At 33.4% G+C, this 19,971-nt stretch overlaps 1 protein-coding gene across 1 annotated transcript in view; it reads right to left on the reverse strand.

Annotated features, from left to right (window-relative positions):
- Positions 1 to 19,971, reverse strand: part of TACR3 (tachykinin receptor 3) — a 60,329-nt gene that overhangs the window by 27,233 nt on the left and 13,125 nt on the right. The window contains exons 2-3 of the mRNA XM_060147368.1: positions 9,344 to 9,532; positions 7,441 to 7,591 (exon numbers count right to left, since the gene is read on the reverse strand). Of these exons, the coding sequence (XP_060003351.1) occupies positions 7,441 to 7,591; positions 9,344 to 9,532 (340 nt within the window). The remainder of the gene's footprint in view (positions 1 to 7,440; positions 7,592 to 9,343; positions 9,533 to 19,971) is intronic.

Below are 19,971 nucleotides of genomic sequence, written 5' to 3' on the forward strand. Positions count from 1 at the left end.
GCACAACCTTCAAAGACTGAACCAGAAAGAAATAGAAAATATGAACAGACCAGTCACAAGTACTCAAATTGAAAGTGTGATTTAAAAACGTCCAACAAACAAAAGCCCAGAACCAGAAGGCTGCACAGGCAAATTCTGTCAAACATTTAGAGAAGAGTTAACACCTACCCTTCTGAAACTCTTCCAAATATTGCAGAGGCAGGAACACTCCCAAGCTCATTCTACAAGGCCACCATCACCCTGATACCAAAAACAGACAAAGATATCACAAAAAAAGAAAGTAATAGGCTGATATCACGGATGAACATAGATGCAAAAATCCTCAACAAAATACTAGCAAACAGAATCCAACAACACATTTAAAGGATCATACACCATGATCAAGTGGGATTTATCCCAGGGATGCAAGGATTCTTCAATATACGCAAATCAATGTGATACACCACATTAACAAACTGAAGAATAAAAACCATATAATCATCTTAATAAATGCAGAAAAAGCTTTTGACAACTTTTAACACCAATTTATGATTAAAACTCTCCAGAAAGTGGGCATAGAGGGAACCTGCATCAACATAATAAAGGCCATATGTGACAACCCTACAGTTAACATCATACCCAATGGTGAAAAGCTGAAAGATTTCCTCTAAGATCAGGAACAAGACAAGGATGTCCACTCACCACTTTTATTTGGCATAGTTTTGTAAGTCCTAGCCATGGCTATCAGAGAAGAGAAAGAAATAAAAGGAATCCAAACTAGAAAATAAGAACTAAAACTGTCACTGTTTGCAGATGACATGATACTATACATAGAAAATCTTAAAGATGCTACCAGAAAAATACTATAGCTCATCAAGGAATTTGGTAAAGTTGCAGGATACAAAATTTATACACAGAAATCTCTTGCATTACTATATACTAACAACAAAAGATCAGAAAGAGAAATTAAGGAAACAATCCCATTTACCATCACATCAATAAGAATAAAATACCTAGAAATAAACCTACCTAAGGAGGCAAAAGAACTGTACTCAGAAAACTATTAGATACTGATGAAAGAAATCAAAGATGATACAAACAGATGGAGAGATATGCCATGTTCTTGGATTGGAAGAATCATTAATGTGGAAATGACTATATTACCCAAAGCAATCTACAGATTCCACACAATCCGTATCAAATTACCAAGGGCATTTTTCACAGAATTAGAACAAAAAAAATTACAATTTGTTTGGAAACACAAAAGACCCTGAATAGCCAAAGCAATCTTGAGAAAGAAGAATGGAGCTGGAGGAATCAGGCTCCCTGACTTCAGACTACACTACAAAGCTACAGTAATTAAAACAGTATGATACTTGCACAAAAACAGAAATATAGATCAATGGAACAGGATAGAAAGTCCAGAGATAAACCCACGCACCTATGAATACCTAATCCACGACAAAGGAGGCAAGAATATACAATTGAGAAAAGACAGTCTCTTCAATAAGTGGTGCTGGGAAAACAGGACAGCTAGGTGCGAAAGAATGAAATTAGAACACTCCCTAACACCATATGCAAAAATAAACTAAAAATGGATTAAAAACCTAAATGTAAGGCTGGATACTATAAAACGCTTAGAGGAAAACGTAGTCAGAACACTCTTTGACATAAATCACAGCAAGATCTTTTTTGATCCACCTCCTAAGTAGTGAAACTAAAAACAAAAATAAAATATGGGGCCTAATTAAACTTCAAATTTTTACACAACAAAGGAAACCATAAACGGAAAGGAAACCATAAACAAGATGAAAAGACAACACTCAGAATGGGAGAAAATATTTGCAAACGAAGTAACCGACAAGGGATTAATCTCCAAAATATACAAACAGCTCATGAAGCTCAATATCACAAAAACAAACAACCCAATCAAACAATGGGCAGAAAATATAAATAGACATTTCTCCAAAGAAGACATACAGATGGTCAAAAAATGTATGAAAAGATGCTCAAGATCACTCATTACTAGAGAAATACAAATCACAACTATGATGAGGTATCACCTCACACCTGTCAGAATGGCCTTCATCAAAAAATCTACAAATAATGAATGATGGAGAGGGTGTAGAGAAAAGGGAACCCTCTTGCACTGTTGGTGGGAATGTAAATTGGTACCGCCACTATGGAGAATAGTATGGAGGTTCCTCAAAAAACTAAAAATAGAACTACCATATGACCCAGCAATCCCACTCCTGGGCATATACCCAGAGAAAACCATAATTCAAAAAGAAACATGCACCCCAATATTTATTGCAGCACTATTTACAATAGCCATGATATGGAACAACCTGAATGTCCATCAACAGAGGAATGGATAAAGAAGATGTGGTACATATATACAATGGAATATTACTCAGCCATAAAAAGGAATGAAATAATGCCATTTGCAGTGACATGGATTGACCTAGAGATTGTCATACAGAGTGAAGTAAGTCAGAAAGAGAAAGACAAATATCGCATAATATGGCTTATATGTGGAATCTAAAAAAATGGTACAGATAAACTTATTTGCAAAGCAGAAATAGAGTCACAGATGTAGAAATCAAACTTATGGTTACCAAGGGGGGTGAGGGGAGTGGGATGAATTGTGAGATTGGGATTGACATGCACTACTATATATAAAATGGACGACCTGCTGTATGATAACCTACTGTATAGCACAGGAAACTCTACTCAGTGCTCTGTGGTGACCTAAATGGGAAGGGAATCTGAAAAAGAGTGGATATATGTATATATATAACTGATTCACTTTGCTGTACAGCAGAAACTAACACAACATTGTAAAGCAGCTATACTCCAATAAATTTTTTTAATTAATATAATCATTATCACCAATAATTAACACCCATTTATTGATCACAAAATACATGTGTTGACATCTAGCAAACTGATATAGAAAACCCTTGTAAAAACAAAAGTATATGCATGGTGTAAATTCTTTTTACTAACATGAAGTTTTTGTTTACTGGAATACTATATCAATAATCTATAATGGGGAGAGTGCTATATTATTTTACTAGTGGCAGGGCTAAGAAATATTTTTATTTAACAAAATATGGAAAACTTTCAAGAACAGTTTCATTTATTCAGCAATAGATAAGTAGACCTCATTTTTGGTCCTGAGGATATAATATAATCCTGAAGACATGAACTTTGTCCTGAAGATTCAGACAAAATCTTTCCTCTCTGTACTGGGTCTAGGGGCAGAGTATCAGGTTGGAACTCAGGAATCCTAATTTCCAGAACTAGTTCTCCGTTTAAAGATTTTTGACCTTTAGCAAGTCACATCACATGACTGCATTTTCTTATGTATAAAATGAGAATGCAGCTGATTCACAAAACTTTATTCTTTCAATTATTTATTAATTCACCATCCAGAAATCATTATGCTACACACTGAGGAGACAATAGTGAGTACAGCACTTCTCTTGTTCAGTAGTCTACAACAGATTTGGGAATTTACCTGTGATAAAATGCCCCACATTTCTTAGGGACATTACCAGCCATCATTTTAATTTAACCTAACCTAATTTTAAAGTACCTTATTCTTTCCTCCTCTATTTTCTTGTATACTCTAACAGTACTTGAACTTATTTTTAAATGAGGTTTAATTATAAACTGAAGAATTGTAAATGGATATTAAATGATATATTGTTAGTGAGATAAGTGAAATTTCAATTATTCAAACAGTCTAGTTAAGACTATTTAAGTCTACATTAAGAACTACTTAAGCAAAGTAAAAGAGCTTGAGTTTCCTGATTTATTAAAAATGGAAGAAAATAGTTTCCACTAGGCTTACCTCCTGGGGATATTGTGAAGATTAGTACAGTCTATGTATGAGAATATACATATATATACACACATATATATGTATACATGTATATACATATACATGTATATGTATATATACATATATATATATATATAATATAAATACTCAGACGTAAAGTATCCTTCTGAAACCTGGTCCTTTGAGCAAGTTCTCTAAAAGAACTCAACTCTAAAAACTTTTGTCCAGGATTCAAGTCCAAGTTCTGCTACATATTAATTTTGTGAGTTTGAGATTCAATTTCATTTTTATGTAAAACAAGAAAAAATCACATAGATACTGTGAGAATTAAATAATATTCATGTGAGAGTTATTTAGAAACTGTGACTCACTGTAAAATGTAGGTCAATATTATTTTTAAAAAGATAAATGGCCAGTTTTATACCTCTTTACTATTCTACCACATGATGTTTTCTTATCTTCACAGTACTGGCGTATATATTCACAGTAAAGTGCCTAAAGTAATGGGTACCATTTACTGAGAACAGTTCTATGTGCCAGGCACTTTTTGAAGTACTTAACAAGTATTGCCTCATTTAATCCCTATACACCCACATAGTATATGCATTATTATTATTTTCATTTCAGCTTATAGGGATTGTAACCTCTCTGAGGCTCAGATAGGCTATATTCCCCAAGGTATGTGCCAGAGTCAGCATTTGAACTTGGCACACTGAATAAGAGTCTCTGTTCCCAGTCATTACATTAAATTGTCTAAGAGTAACATAAAAGAATGCCATTTGTTTATCCATTCATCAACCCATTCTATATTTCTCTGAATATGTATTTTCCAATTCTCTCAAAGTTTAAATATAATCTAATTCCATAAACAAAAAATCATTTTTAACTAAACAAAATGATTTTATGAATTTTTATATGTAAAAATAAACAAGAATCACTGAGAAAATTCTGGGAAAAAAAGAGTAAATAGAGGTGAAGAGTTGCCCTATCAGATATTAAAGTACATATAAAGCTTCATTAATCTAACCAGTATGGTGATAATGCATGAACAGCCAGATAAAACAGAGTAGAAAGGAGACTGAGTCTCAAACACATTGGAGAACTTAGAATATGATAATTGTATCATTTTAAGTTAGTGTTGAAAAAGATGGGTTACTCAATAAATGGAGGTAGATATAACAGGACAACATCTAGAAAATAATACTGGAGTCTCATTCCACAACTTACATAAATAAACTTCAGCTACATCTAAATTTTACACAACAAACATATTATGAAACCACTACAAGAGTTTGATTTAATCTAATCTATCCATATAAAGAGTGATTTATAAAATCAACAATAATTGATACTATTCTCACAAGAGCATGTTCTGAAGTATTGAGAATTGTAAGATAGTGGTCCAGGTTCATTCTTTTATATGTTGCTGTCCAGTTTTCCCAACACCATTTATTGAAGAGACTGTCCTTTCCCCATTGTATATTCTTGGCTCCTTTGTTGTAAATTTCTTGAGCATATATGTGTGGGTTCTTTTCTGGGTTCTATTCTGTTCCATTGATAAATGTGTTTGTTTTTATGCCAATACCATACTGTTTTAATTACTATAGCTCTGTAATATAGTTTGAAATCAGGAAGCATTCTGACTTCACCTTGGTTTTTCTTTCTCAAGATTGGTTTGGCTATTCAGTGTTTGTATGTGTTTCCCTACAAATTTTATAATTATTTGTTCTATTTCTGTGAAAAATGCTATTAGAATTTTGATAGGAATTGCATTGAATCTATAGATTTCTTTAGATACTATGAGCATTTTAACAATATTAATTCCTCCAATCCATGAACACAAAATATCTTTCTATTTATTTGTGTCTTCTTCAATTTCTTTCATCACTGTCTCATTGTCTTCAGTGTACGGGCGTTTCACCTCCTTGGTTAAGCTTATTCCTAGATATTTTATTCTTTTTGATGCAATTGTAAGTGTTATTGTTTTCTTAATTTCTCTTTCTGATAGTTTGCTATTAGTGTATAGAAATGCAACAAATTTCTCTATGTCGATGGTGTAGCACTTGTTATTGATTTCATATGCTAAACTTAATTTTCCTTTGAGAAATCCACATTGTGTAAACTTGGTTGCAATCTTCCCTGCACCTGTAATTGCAGCATGAGAAATATTAATGGGTAATCCATAGAGGAATCTTTTCAAGTGATTGCCACGCACTAAAGGGCTGCAGATATTTCCTCCTAAAGTGCTATCTTTTCTTATTTTTCGAAAGGAATAAACACTTCCACTTCTCAAGTACTGTAGCAAACTAGAAAGGAATACACAGAAACTTTTCTAGGCTTTTCAAAATAATTCCTATCCACTGCCACTTAGGAAGAAGATTTAATCAAAGCAAGTGACATTTGCTATCAATGCAAAGCTTAGAGGTAGGCGGTACACCTGATTGCAAGTTGTATCCCTGGTGGGGTAGAAGTTAGAGAGAGGGAACGAACAGATATTAGTTTTCTTTACACTTCACTCCTTCAATTAGAAGTATTTCATGATAATATTATTCATATCTGTTATAAATTTTAGGTGTTTTTTGACTTTGTTTTGATTTTAGTTATTTTCCTTTAAGACAATGGGGTTTTGAAATACCCAGTTGGATAAATTTTCATTATATCCTGATGAATTAAACTATTTATATAATTTCAGAAGTATAAAAAGCATGTGTGTTCTAATGGTGTTCTTTGATTTATCAGCCAAAATACAAACTTTTCTCAAAATATCTTAATGAAAAATACTTGGTAAAAAATTAGGAACTTCTATATAAAAGTGCTTACAATATTTATTTTTCTTTGTTGGGGAAATATTGTGTTATACATGACAGAAACTTAAAAAGATAATTTCATGGTTTTTGACTTTAATTTCCCTAGAAAATCTACTACTAAAATGTTGGTTTTATACCTGGATGATAATATACATTTTTTTAAACACATTTATTTATTTATTTTTGGCTGTGTTGAGTCTTCATTGCCATGTGCAGGTTTTCTATAGTTGCGGCGAGTGGGGGCTACTCTTTACTGTGGTGTGCAGGCTTCTCATTGCGGTGGCTTCTCTTGTTGTGGAGCACAGGCTCAAGGTGCATGGGCTTCAGTAGTTGTGGCACACGGGCTCAGTAGCTGTGGCTCACGGGCTCTAGAGCACAGGCTCAGTAGTTGTGGCACACAGGCTTAGTTGCTCCGCGGCATGTGGGATAAATGAAACTTCTGGAAGACTATATAGTACATCAGAGGCATTCTGTTCAATAAAGGACAAAGATAGCTAGAGCTGCAGAAATACAATCCACTGGGACTCCTACAGTGAAATTTCAGAAGTTTCATGTGGTGTAATTAAGAATACTCTGCAAAAGGTAATAAAAAGTCTTTCTGTAAGGAAGTAACAATATCCCAGACTGATATTGTACATGGCCAGTGGCTTATAGAAGATAAAAGGAAAGTAAAATTAAAAGTTGATTTAAAAAAACAGGAAAAAAGTAGGAGTCAAGCATCAAATCATATTATATTAAAATGCCATAACTAGTTTTTTTCCCTTCTCTTCACACAAATGCTGGATAAATTATATGAAACAGTACCTTCCTTTTAGCCTTTAGCTGCTCATGATACTTGTCACAGGTGTCCCCTGGGATCTCTCCTCCCCAGAGGGTGATTCCAACAATGGTGTATGTGATACCCATGATGAGCAATGGGAAACAGTACACCAGTATAATAACAATAATATGGTAACTGTAAGAAATAAGAAAAATATATGCTGAAGAGTGTATTGGAATGAAATAGTAAGACTTTGAATTCATTCCATTTTAAGTCATAATTGAACATGCCAAAGATTATTCCCACATTTTCTCTAAGTCCTCATTTCACAAACACATCACAATACTATGCTATTGTCACTTACAATCATCCAGATGCTACCAGTTGATCTTTGTCAATCTTTACTTCGTGTATGAAAACTATAGCTGAACTGTAGTGCTCATTTAAACTACACACGTTCTCCCTTGCATAGAAGCTCAGGATGAATGCCTTTTCTCTGCTTGGTAGTCATTGAGCTAACCTAATTAAATGTATAATCGGAGGAAAAGAGATGGGACATATTAAACTGATGAATTGACATATTTTCTCCTATGTAAAACTATTACATATATCCTACAACATCAGTCATATTTGAAATAAATCATTCTTCAACCAAATGAAGAAAATGTGACTAGATGCTCTGAGTCACACTGGCATTTTTCCAAAGTCATGGTACATTTGATTGCATCATTAAATTTGGTAAATAATATACAGGTGTGTTAGTCACATCAAAATTATTATACTATAAATTATAACTAAATTTTGGGATTTCATAGCTTTCAATAAAAATTATCAGGATGCAATTAGGGAGGACTAGAAGGGCAACCAATAACATAATAGCCAAATTAGAATTTGTATAAACTTTTGGGTGGCTTCTACTATCTTATGAAGGCTTTAAAGTAATTAAAGAGCTTGGCATGCTAGTCTTCTCAATCCCAGGTTTTTTTTGTTTTTTTTTTTTGGTAAAGGGAATCTTAAATCTTCTTGATTTCTGTACCCTGATAGCTTATTAAGTATTAACTAAGTCAATGGGGAATTAAGTCAACAAATAATTTAATTTTATTATTTTGATTAAATTAATTTTGTTATCATACAACCTAAGAATTATTAATAGTATATAATGGATAGATGCAGTCCTCAGTTTAATAACTGCTGCCTGCTTTTCCTTTAATAAGTACTTCTTAATGTTTTTCTTTAAAAATCTGCACTCTGAGTAGAGCAGAGTTTGATAAAATGGCTGCTTTAAAAGATGATCTCTGTATTTGCATCATTTGTTATTTTTAAAGGAAAAAATAGTTCACTAAATAAGAATTTTTTGAAATAAAATTTAAATGGTCAGCATAAAAACCAAAATGCAAACAATTGAACAATTATGTTTTTTTCATTTGCTTTTCTTAAGGTGGGTTCAAATTATGAAATATCAGATTCTATCATATAGCATTCCTATTTCCTTTCTAACCTAGTGCTTAAGTTTCTTTAATGCTAAAACAAAGGAACACAACCTAGAACCTACTAAGACTTCCTTTCCCTTCAGCCAGGCTTCTTAAAAGAGCAATCTGCACCTTTGGGTTTCAGTTCCTTCCTTCTGGCTCATTTCTCAGTGGATAACAACCTGGCTTTCCTTTGCACTTTCATTTCCAGTGATCTTATCAGTTCCTCCAGAAACTCTCCAGAGCTACCCCATGTAGAGGTCTTCACATTTTTCCAGTTAGAAACCTTTGTAACTTATACAAACGAATTGACTATATCATATTGTAGTATAGTATTTTTACATGTCTCTTTCCCAAGTAATGTGTGAGCCCTTTAGGGAAATGTCTATGGCTTATCTATGTAATAGTTGCTCCCAACCTGTAGTTCATTACATGTTCAACACATTTAGTTGAAAATTGTAATAGAGTGTTAACTTACGTGAAATGTTGTTTGGGACCTTCTGGCCATTGCACGTAGCAAAGAGTACGGCCCGGCATGACTTTGGTTTTGGAGTAAAGACACTGAGGGAAGGCAAGTAGAAATGCTAGAATCCAAATGCCTCCAATGACAATCTTGGTTGCAGTGGCAGACAGTCTGGGCTTCAAGGGATCAATAATGGCCATATACCTATATAAAAACAAGCAAAACCATTTTGTTGGCTATCTTGTTAATGGAGTTTAAAATGAGTTTCAGAGGAGTTTCCAGGGCCAGGGTTATCTCTCTTCTGGTAAACAAACTGAAAAAGATTTTGCTTGTATAAAGGCAGCATAGAATAATTATGGCATAGTGTTAGGAATCAGGCAGATCAAGGTTCAAACCCTATCCTGTCACTTATTTAACTTTTTGAACTCCATTATTTTTAAAATAGAAATAAGAACCCCCCTCTCTTAGTGGTGAAGTAACGATCAATAGAAATAATGTAAGTGAAAGGTATTGATAATTTGCTGCTGTGCCTAACACATTATCAGAACTCATATGTCTGCTGGATGGAATTGGAAAGATGCGTATTAAGTGCTTAAAAATATGAATGCTGTACCCCAAGACCTCCATTTTTCTTATGTATGTTTAACTTTTTAAAAAGAAAATTCAAGACAACTAATATGGATAATGTCTACATGATTGACAAAATGAGGAATCCCTCAGAAGGATACTGTCAACATAGCCATTTAAAAGCATCCAGAGACAAGTTCAGGGTTTAGATAAGGATGAATAAATCAAGTTTGACTGAGGCTATGCTGTCCTATTACCTCTAAAATTGAATTCATACTGTATCATATAAATCTCCATAGTATTTATCTATGTAACTATATATAACATAATTGTTATAGGAAAATATATTTAAGGCTCTAAAATATTTACATATGATTTTTAGAGTGCAACTTTTTTTTTTTTTTTTTTGCGGTACGCGGGCCTCTCACTGTTGGGGCCTCTCCTGTTGCGGAGCACAGGCTCCGGACACGCAGGCTCAACGGCCATGGCTCACGGGCCCAGCTGCGGTGGGATCCTCCCGGATCGCGGCACGAACCCGTGTCCCCTGCATCGGAAGGTGGACTCTCAACCACTGCGCCACCAGGGAAGCCCTAGAGTGCAACTTTTTGAGAAATTAGAAACTGTTTGAATATGGTAACAGAAGTCAAGCTTTATGCACTTGGTAAAATAGTAAGAATATGTCTGGGAGAATTAAATTCCAGTTTTAAATTGGATAAAATGGCTAATTGCCAAGTTATGGCTAATACTCAGAGTAGAAAATAGCATACACCAAATGAATTATATTTTGGCATTTCTATCAATAAAACACATTCTTATTTAATTGTATTATTTTTACTATCGGCCATTTTGTGTTTCTCAAATATATTTTTATGTATGAAAATTTTTCAAAGGTAATATTTTTATCAAAGAATGAGTATTACTTAAACCAAAAACATTTAATCTTATGAATGTAACTATTTCAAAATAAGGGTAATTCATTAACTTGTTTACTGCTCTTTGCTTTTGTAACTATTAGGCAGAACTAGATCTTCAGTAGATATATTGGAACTTATCTACCTACTATTCATAACGTTAACTTTAGTTGTAATTTACTTAAAGAAAGTACTCTTAATTTATTATGTATGACAGCTATTAGGCAAAAGTGAATGTTAGATATGAAAAAAGTAATCATAAAATGGTACCTTGGTTTAGGGAAATAAAGTGAATCATACAAAGAAAATAAAATACACGTTTGAAACTGAAAACTGTTTAAAATTCACCTCTCATGCTTATGTTGGTAAAGATAATAATAGCAACATACATTGATTGCTAAGCATGACCAGACAACTTATTGCGCACAATATATATACATATATATATACATTTAGTATCCAGAAAAATTCAATAAATCAACTAATATTATCCTATTTTACAGAAAAGAAAGCTGAGGCTTAAAGATTAAGTAAAGTATTTAAAAATGTCCCAAATGGTAGGAATTGGAATTCTAAACCAGTTCTGCCAGTCCTCAAAGTCTACGTAGGTACAGATTATGGCTTTGAATATAACCACTCGTTTAAGGAATTGTGGGAGAGAAAGAAAAATATATAAGGTAGATGACTTGAAGAGAATCAGAAGTCGCATCTTGTCTCTAAATTCAAAAGCATTTATGTGCAATATTAAAGACGAAAGTCAAATATATAAAGGCAATAATTGTGATTGGTCATTTCTGTTCCCATTGCGATGGACTATAAATCACCATAGCATTTCTCTCATTACATTGAACTGTTGCTTTATGGTGTTTCCAGAGTCAGACACAGTACTTATCAATAAATTTTGTTGTACTGAACTGACTATTTCTCAATCTTATCATAATCTTTGCTTTTTCGCTTGCCTGGAAATTTATGAATGCTATTTGAATATTTAGACAGCTGATTTTTTGAGACTGTAATGAGAAGTTGAGTGATGTGAGCAGGTTTGGAGTCTTGTACAGCTACTACAGCATGGACAATTCAAAATAAACTACAAATTTCTTATTGATTTTTTTGTCAATTAGTTTAATGTTAGAGAAATTATTTCCTGACAGGTAGAATATTGTTTTAGTTGGATTGTATGGAAACAGTCAATTTATGTTCTCACTAACTAACACTTTAGTGAAAGTAGACATTTTGAAACTTCAAGCTGACATTTTTGTCATTTCTGGTCTGATCTATTATTCATTCATTCAGCCAACATTTCTTGGATGTCTACTGTAGTATCCCAGATACTGTAGTAATACAACAATGAGAAAAAATGACCTTCACAGAACTCACAGTCTAGTGAAGTAGATAGATACTAATCAAATAATCTCACCAATAAACATAAAATTACAAATATAATAAGTGTTACAAAGGCAATGTTTATGGCTGTGTGAGTGCATTTACTGGGGAAAACATTTAGATTGTGAATCAGTCTTCCCTAAGAAAAGCATTCTGGGTTGAAACTTGAAAGGGTGACTAGGCAAGGTAGCAGAAGGGTGAACGTTGCAAAGATTTCTGGGGGAACAAACAACATGTGAAAAACTCCTGTGTTAATGGTGGGTTTTTATGGGTTGAATTGTGTCCCCCTAAAAAAGGTACATTGAAGTCCTAACACCCAATATCACAGAAGGTGACCTTATGTGGAAATAGAGTTTTATATAGGTAATCAAGTTAAAATGAGGTCATTATGATGGGCCCTAATTCAATATAAGGTGTAAAGGAGAACTTTGGAAACAGAGAACCACACAGAGATTGCCACATGAAGATGGAGGATTGAGTGATGTATCTACAAGCCATGGAATGTCAAAGACTGCCAGCAATCCACGAGAAGTTAGGAAGGGGCAAGGCAGAATTTCCTCATAGGTTTCAGAGGGAGCATGGCCCTTGCCAACACCTTGATTTCAGACTTCTAGCTTCTAGCAATGTGAGACATAAATTTCTGTTGTTACTCAGTTTGTGCCAGTTTGTTACAGTAGCCCTAGGAAACCAATTTGGTGGGTAAGGGTGGGTGCATTGTGCACTTGAGGAACTAAGGGCTAATGTAATTGAAATGCTGAAAGTGAAGGGGGAAAGTGATTTGAAACGAAGTTGTAGTTCAGGTTATAGAATTTTGTCCTCTGGAAAGTAATTGAGGTGATTCAATCAGGAGGGGAGAGTAATCAGATTTTAGTCTGGAGAATGGATTGAAGGAGGGAAAGAATGGAAGGAAGAAGATAAGTTACCTCATTATTGTTTTGGTTTGGATGAGAGATGATTGCTGCTTGGAATAGAGTATTACCACTGGAGATTGAATTACATTAATGATTGAGGAAAATAAAGAAATGTTGAAATATTGTAGAAAGGGAGAGCCAGTTGACCAAAGAGGTAGGTAGAACTTCCAGGCACTGCTGAAGACCAATTTGAAATTGGTGATTAGGAATTCACTGTGGCATCAACGTTTCCTATTCTGTGACTCTCTCCTGGAATAATAATTTTCTCAACAGTAAGCATGAAGAAAATGGATCCTTAGGGTCAAATAAATACCCTCTGGACCTTGAGAAGAAATTATCAAACCCAGGATACAATCTCTCTCAAATGAGTGTCCGTACTTTATTCTTCCTTTAAAGAAATATATATCTTTGATATGATCACACTCGATTTTCCTAGGTGTTTGTCTGAGCTTCTCATTACCATTTTTCCCCACCAAATAGATTCTCAAATACATTAGAGTCTCCTTACTCTGACTGTTTCACAAAGAATAGCTAAGATTGGATTCTTTACTCTTCCAATTAGCATAACACCTAAGCAAGTTTTAAAGTCACTTTTTGTTGTCTTTCATAGAGGAAGAAATTCTCAGAAATATCCATCAGAAGCTCACATTATAATGCCATCTTTTATTAGTTTTCCTTTTCATTCTAATACAGGACCAATGTCCTTTACCATGTACTTCTTTTCCTGACATAATTGAAGGGGTCTTTTTCATCAAAAAGATGATGTCTTTTGCAAAACAGAATTTTTTGACATAACTTTACTGCTCTCAGTAAGTAAGCCTTTCCATTTTGTAATTGTTCTTGGTATATGGTATAATTTTTCCTTTTGGTAGCATTTTTATTAAGCTCTATTTCTGGATCTTTACATGCTTATATACATTTAAAATTTTTGGTATAAAGAGAGAGTACAGTCTTCAGATGTTTATTTGATTATATTAAGTAATATTTGCCTGAAATAATATAGATTTTACTGTTTTCCAGTTTGCTTCTGGCCATAGTAGACATTGTTTTAGTCTGTAAATTCAGGATCCTATAATCTGAAGTGAGGAGATGAAGCCCTAGGAAGGAGCACTTGGTAAGAGATATGTATACAGCTGGAGACTTAGCCAATTTGCAGCAATCCTGAAAGGCAAGAGTGGTAGATATATCCCAAAGGCACTCTCCTTCTTCCCATCCCCTCCAGAGGTCTCGCATTAGAAAAAGCCAAGAAGAGACCCAAGAGTGAGGAACCCTATTGATACAGTCAGTCTACAGAAGTAGTCAGCCTGGTGGGGAGGGGCAGAAAAAAGAGTGGAATAGATAGTGAGTAGATATGAATTGAAAAATGGACATTATCCAGCTCAGATAATAATTTCATGTTTTTCACATGCTAGTTTCCTTGCTGAAGTGATTTTTCTTTTGCTTCATATGTTATTCTAAAGTTGTATGACTGGAAAACTTCTAACCATCCTTTAATTTCCACTCATATTACAGACTGATCACTGTAGATTCTTTCCCTCTCTCTGTGCAGAGTTAGTTTTTACCTCCTCAGTGCTGCAACAGCATTATGCTCATGATTTTAGCTCATTGGAGGTATGATTTATTCTTCTCTGTGTTCTGTAGTACCTAAAAAAGTATCTATAGTAGTCAACATCATTGTTGAATAGTGACTGCAAATAGTTGTTGAGTATTTGGACAGATGGGTGGGTGAATAATTGTTTACAAATAAAAACTTAAGCGTGTACACAATTTTTAAAAGGAATAGTTTTCTTAACTTTGCTAAATGGGAATAAACATGGCGTAGAGTATGATTATGAGGTTAAAATGACATTACATAACACAATGTATTCAAGGAGACTTAGGCAATATCAGGCACAGTAGACACTCAACCTAAATCACTCTAAAACTATATTGAATAAAATGAAATTAACACTTGACAATTTAAAAAATGTTGCTGTGGTTAGCTCGAGACAAAAATAAACAAAGATAACTTATTTAATGTGGTTCTTAGCTAGTTGTGATCAGAGTAGAAAGAAAAATAAGTTCATGCCAAAATTCTGATCTAAGGATTAAAAAAAAAACTTCTTTTAATATTGTTATAACTTTTCAACAGAAACTGTTCCATCAGGGTAGTGCATTATAGGTTATTTCTCTTTCAAATCTCTCCTTTTAGAAGAATTTCTTATATGGAGAGCACTAAGGTCTTCTATGTAACATCAGTCAGGGCAACTAGTGCTCAGTGGTTCAATGATTAAATAGAAATGTTGCATGTTATACTTGGAGACTCTGTAAGTTCTTTGGGTGCACTAGGAATTAATTTCCTTCAATTTTGTTTAATATGGCCTATACCATATTAAACTCCTTTTTGAAGTGGCCTGTGGCAGTTCCACTCTGTTATCCTTAAACTCAGAAAGATGATGTTGTCCATCAAGCAGAAGGAGTACCCAATCTGTAGGTAATTAAGTTGTGATGATGTAGATGCTTATTTAACTGTGCAAATGGAAGAAAGAAGGTATAGATAACCTCTAAACTGGGATAATAATACATTATTGGATATATACTTAGATAATAAATATATTCACAGCATCTAGGATAATGACTGCACATATTTGGCACCCGACACATATTTATTGTATGACTAAATTAATGAATGAATGGAGGTGATTTTTAAAATTGTTTTTCTGTCATTTTCTATCATTGAATAATTTGTGCTCAAATTACCGTAATAAGGTATCATGAAAATATAATTAAAGAGAAAAATCAGATATGAAAAAAACAGCAAACAACAGCAACAATAACAACTACAAAAAAAAGAAAGAAAGAAAAGAAATAAAAGGCATCCAAATTCAACAGGAATACTGTCTTTATTACTGACAGAAGTAATACTGTTTTTATTAGCAGACGAAATGATCTTCCTAAGGAATCCACAAAACCCCAAACCCATTAGAATTAATAAGTTCAGCAAGGTCACAGAATACAAGTTCAATGAATTGCATTTCTATATACTAGTTATGAACAATCTAAAAATGAACTTCAAAAAAGTCTATTCCGTAGCACCAAAAAGAATAATTTAATAAACATAGGACGAAATTTAATAAAAGAATTGACACATACATTGAAAACTACAGCGCATTGTTGAAACAAATTAAAGAAGACCTCAATAAATGGAGAGACAGTCCATGATCATGGATTGGAAGACTCAATATTGTTAAGCTGACAATGCTTTCCAAATTGACTGAAAAATTCAACAGAATCCTTATAAAACTTCCTATTCTAATTCCAGAATTTAAAAAATTGATCTTAAAAATAATTTGGAAGTACAGACCTTCTAGAATAGTCAAAAAATTTGAATAATAAAAACAAAGTTGAAGGACTTATACTTTCCATATTTCAAAATTTATTACAGGGCTACGGTAATCGAGACAGTGTAGTACTGGCATAAAAATAGGCATGTAGATCAGTGAAGCAAAAATATCAAGAGTCTGGAAATAAACACTTACATTTATGTTCAATTGATTTTTGACAACTGTGCCAAGGCAATTTAATGGGGGTAAATTGTATTTCTTCAACAAACAGTGCTAGGACAATTAGATATCCACATACAAAAAGATAAATTATATGGTTATCTCACACCACACATAAAAATAATCTCCAAATGTATCACATATAAATGTGAGATCTAAAACTATAAAACTATCATAAAAAAAACATAAAAATGAATTTTCACAACCTTGGGATAGCTAATGAATTTTTAGAACTGACTACAAAAGCACAAACAATAAAAGAGAAAAATGATATGCTGTACTTCATGAAAATTAAAACTTTTTGCTTTTCAAATATGCAAGGAAGAAAGTAAAATGACAAACCACAGACAAGGAGGAAATATTTGCAAATAATATGTCCAGTAAAGGAATTGTGTTCAAAATACACAATAACTCTCACTATTTAATAAGAAGACATATAACCCAATTAAAAACAGAGAAAACAATTTCAAGTCTATGCAAAAGACTATATGTGATATAAAATGATTCCATTTATATCAAATTCCAGAAAAGTCAAATCTGTAGCAGGAGAAAATAGCTTAGTGGTTGTCTAGGGCTGCACGTAGAATGGGGAGTGACTACAAAATGGGAAGTGAGGTTTCTTTTTGAGGTAATGGAAATATTCTAAAATTAAATTGTGTTGATGGTTACATAACTAAAAACTTACTAAAAATCATTAAATCATATACCTAAAATGAGTATATTTTATGGTATGTAAATTATAACTCAATAAAGCTGTTAAAAATAAAATCTTAATAGTAAGAAAACAAACAATCCAATTTAAAAATGGGCAAATGGCTTGAATAGGCACTTCATCAAAGAAGATGCATTAATGACAAATATGCACATGAAACTTGTCTAATATAAATATCCATTAATGAAATGTGAATTAAAAGCACATCAAGATGCACATTAAAATGGCTAAAATTAAAACAAAAATACTGACAATACCAATTGCTGATGAAGATCTGGAACAAGTAGAACATTCATACACTGTTGGTATGAATACAACATGGTATAGCCACTGTGGAAAGCAGTTCCACAATTTCTTATAAAGTTAAATATACATTTACCAAATGACCCAGTAATCCCACTCCTACTTATTTACTCTAGAGAAATGAAAACTTGTTTTCACACAAAAGTCTTTAATGGATGTTTATGATCTATGAATAGATCATAATTGTTCAAAGCTAGAAACAACCTAAATACCCTGCAAAGGGTGGATGAACAAATAAACTTTGGTGCCTCCATACAAAGAATACCCTCAGCAATAAAAAACGAGCAAACTTTTGATACACTCAACAACTTAGATCTCAGAGATGTTATGGTGAATGAAAATAGCCAGTCTCAAAGTTCACATATTGTATGATTATATTAATATGATATTTTCCCCAAAAGACCAGACTACCGTGGAGCAAGATAAATCAGTGCTTCCCAGGTTTTAGGGCAGAGAGCGGGTATGAATACAAAGGTATAGCATGAGGGAGTTTGTTTGTAGTAATGAAATTGTTTTGTGTCCTGATGGTGGTGACTGTTGCATGAATAGATTCATGCATTAAAAATCCTAAATCTGTACATCAATTAAAGTCAATTTTAGTACATGCTAATTTAAAAATTAAATAAAGTTATGTAATTAAAATTTACATTTCCATACATCATGGGATCAAATTTGTGACTTCTAATCATATTAGACATTCTTGGTGTTAAAATGTTTGTGTGAAAGGGGTTACCATGTAAACACTAACCAAAGAAAAGATTGTCTAGAGACTGTCATATAGAGTGAAGTAAGTCAGAAAGAGAAAAACAACTATTGTATATTAACGCATATATGTGGAATCTAGAAAAATGGTACAGCTGAACTGGTTTGCAAGGCAGAAATAGAGACACAGATGTAGAGAACAAATATATGGACACCAAGGGGGGAAAGCTGGGGGTGGGTGATGGGATGAATTGGGAGATTGGGATTGACATATATATATATACTAATATGTATAAAATAGATAACTAATAAGAACCTGCTGTATAAAAATAAAATTCAAAAAACATCACAAAAATTAGGCTTTAAGGCATGAGGTGTTACTAAATGTAAAGAGGGACATTTCATAATGACAAAAGGGATAAATTCATAGGAAGGCATAACAGTCCTAGATTTGTATAAATATTGCTTCAAGATATACAAAGCAAAATGGACAAAACTAAAATGAGAGATACATTCCCAGTCATAGTTGGACTATCACACTTTTCTCAATAACTGATAGAAGAAGACAAAACAACAACAAAAGCAACTAGTAAAGACAAAGATTTGAACGTAACAAATGTGATGTAATTATAAAGGATCATTCATTATGTCAACAATTCTTTCCATTTTTTTTAAAACGTATATGTTGCTTGTAGTTTTTCATTCTTTTTCTGTTTTTACTGAATGAACCCTTTAGAATATTCTCTGCTAAAAATCAGCAAATGGAAAAATTAACAAATTAAACATATCCAAATAGAAGATGAATGGAAATTACTACGCAAAGGTAATGAAACTCAGGATGAGTTGTATGGAACAGGTTACAGCAAAGGCAGAACGATTGTCCAGGTTTCTACAAGTAAATTAATAACAGAATAAAAGAGTAATGAGGAAGCATATGAACATTTAGATCTTTCTACAAAGTAAAATTGTGGTAGAATAATTTTGTCCTGCTTTATAGAATGTTACATTTTCCCCTTAGATTATTAAATACACATTTTGGAAATATAGCAGAGGCCCCTCACAATCCTGTGAGTTACTTCCAGGAACTGGACCATGATCCCACTAGATATATCAGAGAAACACCCCCTCATGCTTCTAGCAGGATGAAGGGGAAAAGGACTTTTTAAACACATCAGAGACTATTCTTCTTAACACAGATGTTTCTCTCCCTTTAGATGGGACAGATGTTTAGAGTAGGTTAGAGTTGGCTATTTCCCTTCTCCCAAGTGGAAGGCTGATGCAGCTGGACTGGAGTATATCCTCCCCTCAGGACAGTTAGACTCCAATAATACCCCAGCAGATTAAACTCTGGCCAACTAGTTTCCTCTGAGGGCAGTCCTTGTTAAGAAGAAGTAAAAAGCAAACTTATGGTTATCAGGGGGGAAAGAGCAGGGGAGGGATAAATTGGGAGATTGGGATTGATATACGTACACTATACTATATGTAAAACAGATAACTAATAAGGACTTACTGTATAGCACAGGGAACTCTACTCAATACTCTGTAATGACCTATATAGAAAAAGAATCTAAAAAAGAGTGGATATATGTATATGTATAACCGATTCACTTTG

Source organism: Lagenorhynchus albirostris, chromosome 4, assembly GCF_949774975.1.
Source record: "Lagenorhynchus albirostris chromosome 4, mLagAlb1.1, whole genome shotgun sequence".
NCBI classification, from domain to species: Eukaryota; Metazoa; Chordata; class Mammalia; order Artiodactyla; family Delphinidae; genus Lagenorhynchus; species Lagenorhynchus albirostris.